The 18582-nt window shown below is 33.5% G+C and overlaps 1 protein-coding gene across 1 annotated transcript; it reads left to right on the top strand.

The window, feature by feature from the left end:
• Positions 1-16431: 16431 nt before the first annotated feature.
• LOC104217551 (coniferyl alcohol acyltransferase) lies at positions 16432-18227 on the top strand. Its single transcript, XM_009767828.2, has one exon. It carries the CDS (start codon positions 16457-16459, stop codon positions 17819-17821), a length of 1365 nt encoding a protein of 454 aa, XP_009766130.1. The 5' UTR covers positions 16432-16456; the 3' UTR covers positions 17822-18227.
• The last annotated feature ends 355 nt before the right edge of the window (positions 18228-18582 follow it).

Raw genomic sequence — 18582 nt, forward strand, 5'->3', positions numbered from 1 at the left:
GGTGATGTTAGGGCACTATCAGCATGTTCAAGGGGGTATGATTCCTTTAAAGATTTCAACCTGATGTTGCAAATATAGGCAACGCCCCAAAGGGAAAATCGATTACTTTGTCAACACTAGCAACTATATCCATAATCATAAATATAGAATGAGGCATTTGGCAACACTAGATGGCCAAGATAAATGGCAGGAATTTCTGACCCTTCTAACTAGAGAGTTCATCAACTGGAAGCTTTCTTGGTTAAGTGACAGAGCAATTGTGAGAGGCCTAGAGAAGTATTTCATCAAGTTAATGGGATTGGAAGGATTCAGACATATGCACCACTAAGAGTCTGAGGCAGTTCAGCTTAGTTAAAGACAAACCCCTTTGATCCCGAATGGCTTTGTTTAAGGATGACTACAATGGGCAAGTTCCAATTCCGAGGGCAAGATGACTTCAAGATGAGTGGAGTGACTTGGTCACAATGAGTACCAAAACTCATGGTGTACACCTGAGTTCTTTGTGTGGATTGCTGAAGAAGATCAGCTGGCCATGCCTAGTATGGAAGGGTTAACTGGGTTAGAAGACTCAAAAGCAGCTTTGCAAGTAAATAATGAGATCCTGCCTTACTATCTTGTCACCTCTACCATGCACCAACAGGTAGTCCATAGATAGATTGATCACATATTGTTGCCACCTGATGATGACAACCTGATAGTGGAGTACATACAAATTGAGTTCGAGGAAGAACCAGAGGAGGATCCGAAAGAAGAGCTGGGATATAATTTTGTTTCATTACTATGATTCCTTCTGAAAAGCTTCTAATGGTTGATTAAATGCACGCCTCTCCGTATTTAATACCCCGAACACGCATCATCCCACGATTCAGCATAACTTTTGTCAGTTATCGAGGTAATAATGGCCACAAATTTATCTGTCTAAACTTTTACTTATACGCATCAACCTTCTCCATTCATACTCCATAATTTATCAAACTTCCTTTATTCAACTTGTACCCTGTTCTTCGACAAAACTTTTCTTTCATCCATTACATATAATGGCTTCGTATTCAAAGAACACCAGTTCTTCAAAGAACAAGAACAAAGTTGAGGATGTTGTTCCTCCAACAGTGGGCACCATCATCCCTAGAAGTCTTGTTACAACAAAAGACTTCGAAGAGAAATTTCCCTCGGCTAACTCTCGTACATGGGACGTTAACTGGTATCCTTCTTCCATCCGCCTTTCCAGCATTCCTGTTGTGAAGGAAGATTACCGATGCCAAGATTTGGACATTATTGCTCCTGATCAGAATGAGTAACTCTACCCATGGAGGGTTTTACATATTTTTACACTAACGGATAATCGATGCCAAGATTTGGACATTATTGCTCCTGATCAGAATGAGTAACTCTACCCATGGAGGGTTTTACATATTTTTACACGTATCATTTTACTTTGGGAGCATTTTCTTTGAGTAGAGAGATTGACTCTGTTATTGTAAATTTCTACCTCTGCTACCAGGTGTGTTTTGCACAAACAAGTCCTTCTGTTTGGAGGATGGTTGCTTGTCTTTGACATTTGTGCCAAGAGACGAGAGATGAGATATCTTTAGCTCATGTGATTAATCTCTATTCCCCTAAAATCTTCCGCGGGGGAATGATAAATTTCAGCAAATGCGGCCACCATGCTCTATTATCTAGCATGGATGATGACAATGACCATGGATGAATGGAATGGTTCGTTGCAGTTTCCACCAATGACATCATTGCGACAATGGCTTCATCCTTTTCGGAATTGTAGAATCGCACTCGTAAGCTCCTTGGTTAATATTTCTTTCATTAGGTATTTTTCCATATCCATATTGATCATCCGTCCTTCGCTTGTTCCAGCAACTCGATAGGTTCCACCTAGGGTTGAAGGGTTGGACCAATGGGTCCAGAAAATCTTAGATGTCACTACGCCCGAAACCCGCACGTGGAAAGAACTGGCCCTCAAATACGGGTGGAAGGCCAAAAATCAGATAACTTTGACTCATCTCATTTCTACTTTTTATGTGAGGAAATTGATTGATCCCTTCTCCCTTTTTTTCTGAAATCAGGTCTACCTGCAGGCTTGGTTTTTGTCCCCGATGAGGACGTTTTGGCTGATCCTGCTGATGCATGGAGGCTACTTCAGGAGGCACTTACTCGAACGGGTGTCTCGGTCCTACTTCAGGTAAAAGTGTTTCATCACAGAGTCCCCGTCCGGAGAACAAGCAACCAAAAATAGCAACTTTGCAAGTAAATAATGAGATCCTGCCTTACTATCTTATCACCCCTACCATGCACCAACAGGTAGTCCAGAGATAGATTAATCACATATTGTTGCCGCCTGATGATGACAACCTGATAGTGGAGTACATACAAATTAAGTTTGAGGAATAACCAGAGGAGGATCCGAAAGAAGAGCTGGGATATAATTTTGATGATGTGCCTGAAGAAGATCTAGAGGAGGAGAGCTTAAGAAGAAATTCTAGGGATGATTATTGAGTTGTGGTTGATTTTCATTCTGCACTCTTTAAATTCCCTAAGGGCAACTCTATAAGCTCATGAAATCTTTGTACACCCCGAAGGAATTACAATGTAGAATTTAGCGAATTATCCCTTCTCATCTTTTGTACCAATGGATGCCTTGATGTCTTTGTAATCCACATTGTAACTATTAAATTTCCCATCAATGAAAAACAATATTCGCTCTGGATCTGAATGTGTTAAAATTTGGATATCTGTCAAATACTTGTGGTATAGGCCTACCTTTGGCAAAGAGAGGTCCTTGAATATTTTTAGGAACACGCATTTTAAATATGTGAATTAACTGATTTATGTGATTATATCTATGCAATCCTTGAACTAACTTATACTCTTGTTTGTTTTTTAACTTTACTGATTTACTTATTTATCCCTCCAAAAAATAGAGGTTGATTTGTGTTGATATCTAAACTGGTCGAGTCACCGTATGACCTAAGGTCCAAAGGGAAGATGACTACTACAGACAATCCGGACAGAAATGATCTGGTACTAACTGACAACCTAGGGGGATCAAGGGGAAGGTATGAAACTCGAAGTGATGAACACGTCGCTTGGATAGAACAAGAAATGGAGTCGTTAAGGGAAGATGTACAACAGATCAGGAAGTTGGCACAACTCGCCATGCCGACGCTTCCAAAACCACCCCATTTTCCATCACTTTACCCCCGACCACTTTCCTTCATCAACCCGACAACCTAGTAGGTCTGCCATCTCCGACGGATAAGCCCCTCACCAACAAAACTCTACCTTCTTCATCCTTGATGCACTTCACTCGGTCCAAGTCATGCGCTTTCCTTTCTTGCATCTTGTCTAACCTGAACAACCTCTTATCCCCACCTCAGCCCTCGAGTTCCTCATACAAACGACTAAGAGTTGTAGTCTTGGCCGCCGTAACTGCTAGCTTTGCTTCTTTCTTAGCCAACTTATAATGCTCTCTATTCGCCCTCTTCTCCTCCTCGTCTACACTTTCCACTAGCTTCAGATACGCTACTTTTTTGGTTTCCACTTTTCCTTGCACCTCTATTCCACCACCAGTCTCCCTTGTAACAACCAGAGTAACCCTTTGAGACCCCTAATACCTCTCTCGCGGCTTCCCTAATGCACTGCACAGTTGTGGTCCACATGGAACTTGCGTCCCCACTACTCCTCTAAGCCCCCATAGTTAACAACTTGACCCCCAACTCCTGCGGTTTAGATTCTGTCAAGGCTCCCCACTTTTTCCTATGTTATCTATATATCACCATCTTCCTCCTCTTCCTTATGATCTCAAAGTCCATGACCAGGAGTCTATGAAGGGTCAAGAGGTTCTCACTCGGGATGACCTTGCAATCCGTGCAAAGACCTCTATCAGACTTCATGCAGAGTAAATAATCAATCTGAGTCTCGGCCACTAAACTCCGAAAGGTGACTAAGTGCTCCCTCTTCTTTGGGAAACTCGAGTTTGTTGTCACCAAATCAAATGCTCTAGCAAAGTCCAGCAGAGACGTTCCTCCTCCGTTTCTATCTCCAAAACCAAATCCACCATGCACATCATCATACCCCCCAAACGTCTCTCCAATGTTGCCGTTGAAATCTCCTCATATGAAAAGCTTCTCGGTATGGGAGATACCATGCACCATCTCGTACAAATCCTCTCAGAAACGCCTCTTGACTTCCTCAACCAAGCCTGCTTGGGGTGCGTACGCACTGATTATGTTCAAAGTAAAACCTCCAATAACTAGCTTAATAGTCATCAGCCTGTCATTTACCCTCCTAACCTCCACCACTAGTTCACAAAGGTCCTTAATCAACCAAGATACCTACCCCGTTTCTGCCCCCACTCTCCCAGAATACCATAGTTTGAATGTGTCCATATCCCGTACCTTATCTCCTACCCACCTAGTCTCTTGTACACAAGCTATATTAATCTTCCTTTTCTCGAGAATCTTCGCCAAATCTACAGATTTTTCAGTCAAAGTTCCTATGTTCCAAGACCCTACTCTCATCCTAGTAACTCTCTTACCCCTGCACCTCCTTCCTCGCGCTGACTCCCCCGAGGACAAGACCTTACCCTACTATCATTCACCAAAACCACTATAATCTAGGAGTCACTACGCAAGCACTATCACGAAAACAAGCGACAAAATAAAATAAATTACTGAAATATAATCTACCACTAAAGGTCACAAAACAGGAGAGGAAATAAAATAAAGGAACTAATGGAAACTATAATCTACAACTAAAGGTCATAAAAACAGGTGAAGAAATAAATAAAGGAACTAAAGGAAACTAATAATCTAAAACTAAAGGACAGAAAAATAGGTGAAGAAATACAATAAAGGAGCTAAACGAAACTATAATCTACAACTAAAGGTCAAAAAAATGTGCAAAACTAGAGCAGAACTATTAGGGATATATGAAATAAAGATTTAAATTAAAGACATAAACAGGTAGATAACAATATAAATAAGTAGGCAAAGCTATCACTAATGTAATTAATTTGATAATGCTAGGACAAATACTAACTAAAGGTTCAAGAAAAAAGTAGGCAGGCAGGAGATACAATTACGATAAAATAGCAAACTATTAAAATATTAAGACAATAGAGGAATAATAGAACCTGGATTGCAACCCTTGAAGTTAACGGAAATCTAGCCGGCGGTGATGGATTGTGACGGGCTGGCTGCAATTGAAAATTTGAATGGCACTGAAGAAACTGAGCAAAGAGGGGTGTAATCCAATCGTAGAGTGATTCTTGTATTCTTCAAGATGAAGAAGAAGATGACAGTCCTTTTTGATTCTCTGTTTCAAACTTTATGCCTGGGAGATGAAATCTTGAAGTGGGTATTCAAGAATGGCACAGAGTATCGATCTTATAGTGAGACAACCCACAATCTAGAATTTTAAGAAAATTCATTGAAAGGAAACGAATGTTGGCACAACCCAGCCTTTGAAAATGGAGGACGAAAACGTCCTCGAGGAAGAGGAACACTACTGAAAATCCTCGGCTAAAATGTAGTAGAAGAATGGGTAAATCTTCAAGTCTGTGAAACTTCAACACCAATTTTGAACAATTTCCCCCCAATTCGAAGGCAATAGCGATCGGAATTTTGACCCTTGACAAACATATCCAAGGCCTCAAAACACCAAAAAACCAACATCTAAATTTAAAATCACGCAGCAAAACCAAAATTTCAAATTCTCTTTAGTTCAGATTTTTAAGTTTCGACTAGAAGCACCCAGCCACCTGACGTCTGGACCAAACATACGTACAAGTAAAAAATCATTATATGAACCTATTGGAATGTTCAAATTACCAATCCTAGGTTGTTTACTCATAATGTTACTTTCAGTCAACTCTTCCAACTTCAAACCTCAAATTAGGTACTAAGTGTTCCAAATCACTCCCGAACTCTTTGGGTACCAAACCTCCCATCCCTATAAGTCATAAAACATAAAAAAAAAACTTACGGAACATCAAATAGGAAATGGAATTTTAGAACTCAAAACGACTGGTCGGATCATTATAAAGAAACAGGCCGTCATTGCTCTTTCCTCAATTGAAGTTGATTATAGAGCTTTGAGGTAGGTAGTTGCTGCAATAATTTGGGTTGTCATATTACTTGATGAGTTTGGGGTCTCTTCCTTGACTCCAGTTCCAGTTCATTGTGACAATCATTCTGCCATTCATATTTCTAAAAATCCGATCTTCCATGAGCATACTAAACATATTGAAATTGATTGTCATTTTGTACATGAGATGTTACAATCTGGCCTTATTGTCTTACATATTTCTAATGGTACCAGGTGGCTGATGTATTTACCAAGGCATTATCAGGTGTCCATCATGTCACTTTCACTAGTGCAAATTTGGCTAAAACCGACCTCATTCAATCGGTCAAAAAAACAGTTGAAAAATCGACCGAAGTCGATCGATTTTTCATAATATTTTTTTAAATTTTTTTTTAAACAAAACCGACCAAATTCGGTCAGGTTTTATTTGGCACAAAAATGCGGAAAACTTTGCATCCAGCGATATTTATTTTTCAAGAAACCGACCAACTTTGGTCGACTTTTGATTTAAAATAAATTATAATTAATATTAAAAAAATTGACGACTATCGGCCGGTCATTTTAAATAATCAACCGACTTCAGTCAGTAATTTTATTTTTTAATAAAACCGACCGACATCGGTACGTTATTTTTGTGCAAAAATGCAATTAAAGAGTATAAAGGAAATAAAAGACAATCTTAAAATAAAATGCACCAATGGTCTTGTGGAAGAATAGTATCCTGCCACAGTACAGACCCCAGTTCGATTCCCAGATGGTGTATTTTTTAATTACATAATTAAAAATACTGATTGACTTCGATCGATTTTTTCGGCATTTTTTTTTGAAATTTAATTGACCGACCGAAATCGGTTGAAAAATACCATCAAAGTCGATCGATTGGCTTTACCGACCATACGATTACCGACTGTTACGAATTAATCGATTTTCGGTTGATTTTTGCCGATTAACAACCAATATCGATCGATTTTGGCACTCGAGTTTTCCCTTTTTTTTTTAAGTAGTGTTTTCTGTTCAAGCTTCGACTGGTGGTCCATTCAAGCTTGGGGAGAGGGGAAGCTGTTGGAGTCTAAACCCAAAGTTCAGCCCAATTAGAGAATAGCGACCCACCATAAAGAAGACCCGATTGCTTATATTATTTGTATTTGTAGCCTTCTTGTTTGCAAATGTAGCCAGCCTTAGTTTGTATATAAACACCTAGTCTAGAATATTCTTTAGGTGAATAAGATTCAGTCTTTTTTCTCTCTCGTAAACTTAGAGTTTATTCAATTTCTTCATCAATTGTGCTTCGATTTCTTGAATTTAACATCCGCCGATGATTTCTCAATACCTCTTTGATTTTCCCCCTTTAATTTTATCAATTAAATTCGTTTTAAACAGTGCCTTCTCGTGAATTATTTTCAGGCATTTGGCTTACCTATATTGCGTTCTTACACAGATGCGTACTTTAGCCTAGTGAATCTCACCAATATTTGTAACCCTTTCGCATTTAGAACATTCATTGAAGAGATCATTGGAATTTATAGTCAACAAATGTAGTTGTCTCATACTCATTATAATCATCTAAATAATTGGAAGTTTATTACGGTCAATTAATTCATACAACTGCACTGCTTAACCAGCACGATCGATATTTATCTAAGAGAAAAGTTGCATTAAATCATTTTTTTAAACGTCTTTCTTGTTCGCATCATTTTGCTCTCCCATTATTTATTATACAGTGGTTATTTCAACTAACATCTTGATTGTTATACATTGTGAATTTAAATGTTAAAATTTGAAACTGCAGAAGGAATGTTCTGATATTTGTTGTACACATAAGCTACCTCATGATTGGGGGTGACATAATTGTTTTGTTGAACCTCTAAATTGCCACCTAGTCCCCATTTGAATTCCCAGTTGTCAAAAGGACGCACTATAACTGATAAAGTCATATTGTTGAACTTTAGCACTTGCATTCACAGTATTTTATAATGCTAACAGCGGAACGCGCATATTCCAGGTATCCGCCATCACTCGTAACGCACTCCATTTGATTGTGTGTGACGTATTTTCACTTGACATGAAATTTTAAAAAGAAAGAAAATGATTTAAAATTTACGGTTTGTGTGTCTGCAAAGATTATCTTTAAGAATGAGATTGGAAAGCTTAAATTAAATTACATTCAAATTTAAAAATATATCATTCTTTTTCAAACAGAACCTCGAACTAAATTTGTACATGTCTTCTGTATCCAATGGACAGAGTTTAAAGAAAAACTAATTGTTCATATTTGTTTCGTGTAGGACTTTAAAAAGGGTAAAGCCGACGACTCTGCAGAGAAATAATGGACCCTTTTTAATAAGGAGTATTATTACTTTTGACCAGCGCCAAAAACTATTTATATTTAGTAGTCGAAAAGTGTATAAATTTGTATAATTTTTGTATATAACATACAGAATATATATGCAAAAAATATATAAGTTTTATACATTTTTTCGACTATTATTTTTACGGCGGCTATACAATGTCATTTTTTCTTTTAATAATACTAGTATTAGTACCCGCGCGATGCGCGAACACAAATCATGTTAAATTGTGATGTTGGTTATTTGAATCATGTGCAAATAACCTTAAAATATAAACCTCTCAGATAAGAATTATATAACATTAGATATTAATTATGAAGTAGGATATGAAATTATTGTTCAAATCTCGTAGTGCACAACCTATTTTGTTTTTCATTTGTAGCAACCTAACTACTTGATTTTAGTACTTGCACTTCGTTTTGTTGTCAGTATCAAAGAATACTAAACTTATCATGTTGCGATCTATCTTGTTTGAGCACATTAGATCATATTATTTTAACAAACTTCTTACTATCACTTTGTGTTTATGTAAAAGTTAAATTTGTCTTATTCATTACATTATTTTTACGCAAATTCTTTTTATTTTTATTTTTTTCTTATAGTTATTGTATTATTTATTATTTAATATTATTTTTACTATCATATAATTTTTTATTGTCTTAATTAATATCTTGCTTATTATTCTTTTAAAAGTCTTTAATAAATATAAATGTTTTATTCTTGAAATTTGGTATATTTTTATGCATTCAATTTATTTTTAATCATTTGAATTTATTGTAATATTTTTAAATATAATTTAATTTTTTAATTTATTTATTTTAAAATTAATTTAATGTATAAGTATCCTCACACTATATCTATTTTTTTTAATAAATTCTCTCCCCTGCTATAAATTTTAATTATTTTTATATTAATTTTTTACCTTCAACCAGAATAATATCATATTTTATTTTAAATTGTAAAATTGAATTAGTCTAAAATATTAATACATATTGTAAGCACGTGATTTTTGCCCAATATGAGAATTACTCCCAAAAAATTCGAAAATAAAATAATTTTTCTTTGGTGTGCAATTTTGTGATATTTTGAATAATTATTTGTATTTGTTTGTGCGTGTTTATTTGCTAAATTAATAAAACAAAAATACAAAAATATATCGCATTTGCATGTAGGATTTAATTCTATAATTGTTACTAATTAAATTTGTTTACAAAAAATTAAAAATTACAAAAAATAGGCATCGTTTGCATTTTTAGCATTTAATGTCCAAATATACAATTTTATGCTTAATTATTACTTAATTGTGCGTTAATTGTTATTGGGAGTTAATTTGCGCTTTTATAACTTAATTTAGTTCTTAATAATAGTTTAAGTATTTTTTATAATTTAGTTTTAGAGAAATAAAAGAAGAAAAGAGAGCGAAAATATAAAGAAAGTCGGAATTGGGCCTCTTCTTCGATTTCAAGCCACCGGCCCAAAAAATGGCCCAATCTTCCCTACGACCCAGTCCATTTCGAACTGGGTCGACCCAGTCCATAATCCAAAAGACCCAAACCCCTTTGTCTTACATTTTACAACACAAAACAAAAGAAAAAAGAAGAAAAAACCCTAAAAAGACTAAGAAGTCATCCGCCCCCCTCCTATCTTCTTCTTCTTCCTCAAGTTTCTCCAAGGTCATCCATGGCTTCCCCCTCAAAGCTCAACCATGGCTGCCCAACGTCACACTCACACACACACACGCACGTCACCCTCACGACCCCGGCTCAACCAAACGACCTCCAAACGCGACCGAACCAACAACCAATCCGTCGAGCTCCACCATGAAAGCTCACAGTTGAGATTTCCGCGACTACTTCTGTCTCCGAGCTGCTGCATCGCGCTCATCATCTTCAACACCAAGCTCCCCGCGACTGCCCGTCACAGCTTCTGCCATCGTCATCCATGGTGGTTGCTTTCATCTTCTACGTTCTTCGTCAAAGCTCGAGCTTCGACCTCCATCCATGGCTGTCGTAGATGCGTCTTCTTCGCTAATCGAGCTGCTGCTACCTTCTGCTTGTGACGGGCTGCCATTTTTCATTTTTAAACGATGCCAAATGACCACCTTCTTTGGTCGTCTGTTCGTGGTCGTCTTCGGCGTCAAGTTATCTTGGTGCGAGATTCGTTTCCGGACAGATTGTTTCCATCCAAGTTCATCGTCATTCGCTCGATGCTTGGGTCGTCAAAACAGTCCGTACGTATGTCGTTCGATCCGGTTAGTAGATTTTGAGTTTTATGTTTGTCCGTATTTTGTTTTGATATTTTTCGAATCTAAAATCGGCGAATGTTTGTTTTGTTCATGTCTATGCTTAGATATTTGATTTTTGGTTTTGTTCATGTTCATGTTGTTTGTTAAATTAATTTTCAGATTTCAAAATAGAAGTTTAATTAGTTGTTTTCATATTCATTTCATGTTTGTATTATTGTTTAAGTGAATATTTGTTAGTTTGATGTTTGTTAGATTCAAATTGAAATTTAATTAACTATTTCTTCAATTTGTTTCATGTGTTTATGTATTGTTAGAAATTGTTAATATTGTTAAGTTCAAGTTTAAGTTCATAATTGTTTCTTCGTCGATCTTGTTATTTGTCTAAAGAATTTAGTTGTAATAAGGGAAGTATGTTGGTTTTAATCATTTGAATCCATCGTTTTTATTTTTAGATTTAATTCATGTTCATATTATGTTTGTTTGTTCTTGAATCCGAAATTTGTATAGCTTGATTTCTTGTTTACCATTTGTGATTATTTCTTGAATTTATCTCATAAAGTTTAATATAGGAATTGTTGGTTGTAATGTTGTTAGAATTGATTTTAAGTTCAATATGATTGAAGTTAGAAATCTAAATATACTTGTTTGTTGTAGTTGTTGAATCCGAAAATAGGATTGTTTGTTGCTAAAATATTGTTCAATCAAATTTTAGTTGTTCTTTGTTGTTCAATTTGTGTTCATGTGATTTGTTGTTGAAATATTGTTAAAATCGTGTTCATGTGATATTGTTGTTATGATGTTCATCCGTGTTCATATTGTTGTTTGAACATTGTTAGAAATTGATCATATTGTCTATATTTTGGTTAAGTTTGATTAATTGATGTGTTATAGCTGATGGGTAGTTTGGTAAATTTGTAGTACGTTCAGGGGTAGTTTGGTAATTTCAGTAAGGTCGTGAGGGGTAGTTTAGGAATTGTACATTTTGAAATTGTTTATTTGAAGCATGGGGGACAAAATGAAATGGGGTGGGTTGTGATATAGTTGTTTAATATAAAGGGGGGACAAGATTTAATTTAAAGGGGGAATCTTGCATTATTTTAAATGAAGCATGGGGGACAAAATATAATGGGGTGGTGTGATATGTTTATTTAATGTAATGGGGATGAGTGGAAAGATAATGGGTTGGGTAGAGAAAAAGTATTGATTTAATTGATTAAAAGATTTATGGGATGAGATTATATATATATGAAGTCCTGAACACAAGACAAGAAGAGAAATAGGGAGAGAGATACAAAAAAAAATACACACACAGATAGAGAGAAAAAAACGGACAGAGAATAGAAGAGAGAAAAATTCCGAAAAATATTTAAGCTTTCAAAATAAAATAAAACTAAAAAAAATCTACTGCTTTCTTTCTTTGTTTGAAATTAGTATTAATGGTTGTTGTTTCATTTAAAGCTTAAAGCTTTTGTTTTTGGGATTACTACTCCACCGGTCTGTTACTGGGTTGTTACTGTTGCTGGGCAGTTGTTGCTATTGTACTGTTATTACTGCTGCTGATTCTCATCATCATTTTCTTTTGCTTCCAATATCAGGTATATATTTTAAATTCATGGCATGAAAAGCTTCAACATGGCAAGTAAATGAAGTTTGGAATTATAAGGATGTCTTCTACTCATTTAAATTTTATTAGTTTAAGTTTCAATTTTGTTTTAGTTGGTTAATATAGTATTATACTTGACATGATAAACTGTTAACTAATTAACCTTCTGGAGTAGTAAATTCCACGATAATCTTATATGTTTTGAGGACTAGTGATGACATTTACTGTTTAAATTGTTGAGATAGGGAACATTGCAGAAAATTGGCCATTAATTAAATCTTGTGATATTGTTAGCTAAGTAAAGAATAGTACGGAAATACCCAGAAATTACATTACTAGATTATTTTGTCAAATATCCAATTTTGTTTAAAGCTAGATGATGTCGTCTTATTAAATCAATTGGTAGATTAGTTCTCTTTCTTAATAACAAATGGCATAGTTATTTTAGGAACGCGATCAACTCATTTCTTTTAATGTATGAAATAATGTCGATGATTTTTTTTACAAAATATAGAGTTAGTGTTTGTAAATATTCGCATAGGCAGAGTTAGTGTTTATCTCAAACTCAATCTTCGTAATCAAAAATTAACTAAATAATTATAACCTCGGACTAAAAACAAGTGGTGTAAAAGAAAGATGAGATTTATAAATTGTAACATTTTAAGTCAAAAATGTGTAAATAGCGTTTGCTACAAATAGAATAATGAAAATTCTTCAAAAATATCACTTCCTTTCTTACATCCATTCTTTCCCAATTTTTATACGTAATTTGCACGTTGTTTATTTGGGTAGGCAAATATTGTATTCACTAAATGGTAGTATTAATCACACGTTGTTTATTTTACTCCTCAAATTCGAATGGTTTGAGGAATATAATTCATACGCGAAAAAATATAAATTGCGATCAACGTCCAATAAATTGTAAATTCTTTTTAAGGAATTTAGAGACTAGAAGAATATTTATTTCTCATGACTTTCACATAAAAATGTATGGATGTAATAAACAATTTGTGGAAAATTTATACTACCATCAAGAATATTTTTGTGATTAGGGATACGTTCGCGTAACCTAATTATATTTCTAAAAGCAATTCGGATTATGCGTTCGCGTGACTTCGATCGAATATTTAATAAAAGGGATTTCTCGGAGAATATCATTATTAATTTCATAAAAACCCGAGATGTGAGGTTCACTACTTAATTATACCAAAAGGGCGAATGTTTTTGATTTTATTTAAAGCATAATTTCGAAAATGATTATTTTAATAAAAATATTATCTATATTATTGTGTACACGTGCGCGTGACACAACTCCGCATGTTTTAAAAAATATAATTTATAACACGAATATACGTACGCGTGATTCGATTCAAAGAAGGGTCTTTAAATCTAAATAGAAGCGGTAACAATAAAATCATGCAATAAAAATGTATTTAACAAATCAAAATAATCAAGCCGAATATAACAGTTGAGCGACCGTGCTAGAACCACGGAACTCGGGAATGCCTAACACCTTCTCCCGGGTTAACAGAATTCCTTATCCGGATTTCTGGTGCGCAGACTGTTAAATAGACAGAGTCATATTCTCCTCGATTCAGGGATTAAAACCGGTGACTTGGGACGCCTTAAAATTCCCAGGTGGCGACTCTGAAACAAACAAACAAATCCCGTTTCGACTGTCCTTTAATTGGAGAAAACTCCCTGTACCCTCGCGGGCGCGGAAAAAGGAGGTGCGACACATATGTTTGATTATTATGTTACAAATATATTGAGTTCTCTTATAATTATTTTTGTATTAGATGCAGTTAAATTTTCTTTTCTTTTTTAGCTTTAAGATAAAAATTTAATTTTTAATTTTCATTAGTAAAATTACCTATATTAGAAAGTTATTTATATTTTAAAATTTTTATTTTAATCATAGAAAACTAATTTCTTAATTGTTTGAACATATTACATATATATATATATATATATATATATGTAGTAATATGTTTATTGTCATTTTATTTCTTTACGTAATATTTTTAAAAATAAAAACTTATGAAAAAAAAATCTCATCTCAAATTCAAATAATTCTTATCATTCTATTTTCTAAATTGGACCGCATTTTAAAAATATTATGCTATATATTCAAACTTAAACTAACTGCACTCAATTCAGATATTAATCATAGAAAAATATTTTCTTTGTTGTTTGAACACATTATATGTTAATGTTGTAGTAATATTTTCATTATCATTTTATTTCTTACGTAAAATTTCTTTCTTTTTTAGATTTAATACAAATTTAATCTTTAAATTTTATTAGTAAAATTACCTACATCAGAAATTTATTTTCTATTTTAATATTTTTTTAATAAATAAGATTTTAATTTCGTGATATTATCCATAGTTTGGACATTCTAATCGTAGTTTTAACAAATTTCTAATTTCAAATTCAAATAGCCTTTCCCTTTCATTTCTATTAGTAATTTTTTTAATAATTTTGCTAATATTCAATCTAATATATAGTCTTAATACGTTTTATGTGGCTTTTCATTAACTTGTAACTTTTTTTAATATCATTATAAACTATTATTCTTTAATATAATATAGATAAATATATAATTTTCTAATCATAAAATAAATATTTATTTTGTTTTAAAAATATTGCTCGAAAATTTTAAATTATTTAAATTTTAATAAGATTGTAAGCATTGTATATTTAATTTATTTTATTTTCTAAACTTATGATTTATAAATATCTCATATTATCTCTAATTTATTTCTATTATTCAATAATTTTAGTTTTTGATTTTATCTATTAGACTTGAGTTACGTGGACTTATCCATATTATAAATTTTCTTATCATAATATAAAAAACTTTCTCATCTCAAATTTAAATAAGTTTTACCTTTCTTCTCTATGATAAAAAATCTGAATTTTTATTTTTTCTCTATTTATTATTTATTTTTGATATTATATTATTCAATACCTAATATTATTACATTGTCATGTGGATTTTTATTATCTTGTTTGAATTAAATATCTATTTCTACCACATTCATTCTAATATAATATAGATAAAAATTTAAAAACTTTATCAAATTCAAATAAGTTTTATTATTCTATTTTCTATATTTGACTATATTTTCAAAAAATTATGTTATACTTTCAAACTTAAACTTACTGCACTCAATTCAAATATTAATAAAAAAAATATTTTCTTAATTGTTTGAACATATTATATCTGAATGTTGTAGTAATATTTACGTATAAAATATTCGTCTGCCCGATTTATCAATATTAATATGACTTTATTATTCTTATTTTTAAAATATTTTTTTTACTAATTATTTAAGTTTTTTCTTACCTTATAAATAATTTATATACTTTATGTAAGATCTTATTTTGCTGCTTGAATTTATTTAATTTTTAAACTCAATATATCTCTAACAACTTAAGTAAATTTTAATTTTATTTTATATTTTAACTTACTCCAATGTATACATAATCATAGGTTATCTCAATTACGTCTTTCTATATTTTTTTATTTTTTTCGATTAGAATTTTTAATTAATTTTTACCTCCATATCTCTAGCTAAATATAGAAAAAAATCTATGGGTGAATCCATATAGATATAAATATACTTATAAATATAAATTTAAATGTAGATATATAGATTAAATTTGTCTAAAATCTATTTAGATTAAGTATAAGATTCATTAAACTACTTCCATTAATTATGTTTCCATTTATAATTCAAATTTTTAATGTTGTCTTAAAATTGCCAAGTGGCTTATTTTTCGTTTGTCACTTGGGTTAACCACATGCTTCGCTACTCTCCTTTTAATATAATATAGATTAGCACTAGTGTGAGTGAATTCCTGCCAAACCGTAAAATTAAACACGTGTCACATTCAGGATGACTACAAAAGAAGTCCCAAGTTCATAATGCAATCTTCGCTAAGCATTTCACTAACACTGAGTTGTGATCGTCCCTTTTTTCTGAAATGACTAAATTAAATCATAATGGTTACAGACATCATTATATCAACTTAGTTGTTTTTCCATTTGCTAATTGGTTCACTATAAAAAGCGTCTAAAAAGAACTCGTATCAACCACAACCAAACTCTATTGTAATATAAAGTAGACGAATTAAAGTTCCTTAGGCAATATCATGGCACTGGAAAATGCAAGAAATGGTGATTACACAGTAAGTATCATAAGAAAATCAGTAGTAAAAGCCATTGGTCCAATTCCAGAGCCTCGTATTCTCACCCTTTCAAACCTTGACCTTCTCAGTGGACGATTTCCAGTGACCTATTTTTACGTCTACCACAAAGCAAAACATAATGACTCATCAGCTTCAATCGTTGATGAATTACAAAATTCCCTTGCTATTTGCCTCTCTCATTTCTACCCATTTGCTGGTCGAATTATTCCAAATCCAGAAACAAATGAGCCTGAAATTCTATGTGATAATACTGGTGCTCTATTTTTGGTAGCACAAGCCAGCATTTCACTAAATCAGCTTGACTTCTATAATCTCAATAAGTGTCTAGAGGGAAAATTAGTTCCAATACATAAAGAGTTTCCAGTACAAGTCCAACTCACAAATTACGAATGTGGAGGCATATTTATAACATTCACATTTGATCATGCTTTAGGTGATGCTAGTTCCTTCACTAAGTTTTTACTAATGTGGTCAGAGATTGCGAGGAAAAAACCTCTCTCTTTCTCGCCTGACCACCGGCGGTACCTTTTTCGTGCTCGTTACCCACCTATATACAACCGTTCCTTTGACGAATCGTTTATTTCGTGCTCTCTTCACGATATACTCCACATATCAACCCCGAATACATTGCTTAAGCGGTTATACTACATTGATGCATCGAATATCGACAGGTTGCAAAAATTGGCTTCACTTGATGGTACCAAAAGGACTAAAATCGAGGCGTTCTCGGCTTACATATGGAAGATTATGGTCAAGGCAATTGATAAAGGACACAGCAAGAAGTGCAAGATGGGATGGTTAGTTGATGGAAGAACAAGGATATGTACTGAGAAAGTACTGGAGAATTATATTGGGAATGCTTTATCTATAGCTGTTGGTGAAGCAAGTGTCGATGAAATTGAGCAAGCATCTATAGCAAATGTCGCGAATAACGTGCACGACGCTATCTCTAAAGTGACAAGTGCAGAACATTTCTTAGATTTAATTGATTGGATTGAATGTAACAAACCGGGATTAATGCTCGCGAAAATTGTCCTCGGCCAAGGTGGTCCAGCGATTGTTGTCTCGTCTGGACGGAGGTTCCCGGTGGCTGAAGTTGATTTTGGCTTCGGTGGTCCAGTTGTAGGAACAGTCTACTCCACCATACAAAAGCTTGGAGTTGGTTACATTAACCAAAGGCCAGGTGCTAAGGGTGATGGATCTTGGACTATCTCAGCTATCTTGTGGCCTGAGATGATTGAGGCATTAGAATCAGATTCAGAGCATGTTTTTCAACCTATGACTTCAAATCATCTTAAACTTCTTTAGCTAGCCTCTGGTATATACAAAGAGGAAATTGTTGGTACAAAGAAATTAGTGTAACTTGGTTTGGCGTCACATTCCTAGTTTAGAATAATGCTGTATTTTGTCCCGGGCCCGGGCCTTAGTGGGCCTAACGGGCCGGGCCTCGCGGTCCCGGGCTTCGTGGGCCTAATGGGTGGAACCGGCCCGTGACGGGCCTAAGCCCACATGGTCCTGTGCTTAACGGGCCGGGCTCGTGGGCTTCGCGGGCCTAGCGGGCTTTTTTTTATTTATTTTTTTTAGACAATTTCTTGTAGTATCATGGCTATATTAAAAATATATATGTAGTATATATGTATATCTAATTATTAAAGTGCTTGATGAAAAAGAAAATAACAAAACAATAGTAAAACACTAAATTGTCATGCATAAATATCACTTCTTGAAGTATATTATATTGTATCTTATGTATATATATTCTCTTATATATTTTCTTTTAGTATATATATTGTATCTTATGTATATATGTTCGCATAATATATTTTCTTGTAGTATATATATTGTATATTATGTATATATTGTAGCATAATATATTTTCTTTTAGTATATTATATTTTATCTTATGTATATATATTCTCTTATATATTTTCTTATAGTATATATATTGTATCTTATGTATATATATTCGCATAATATATTTTCTTGTAGTATATATATTGTATCTTATGTATATATTGTAGCATAATATATTTTCTTGTAGTATATTATATTGTATCTTATGTATATAT

Source organism: Nicotiana sylvestris, chromosome 5 (assembly GCF_000393655.2).
Source record: "Nicotiana sylvestris chromosome 5, ASM39365v2, whole genome shotgun sequence".
In the NCBI taxonomy this organism is placed as follows: Eukaryota; Viridiplantae; Streptophyta; class Magnoliopsida; order Solanales; family Solanaceae; genus Nicotiana; species Nicotiana sylvestris.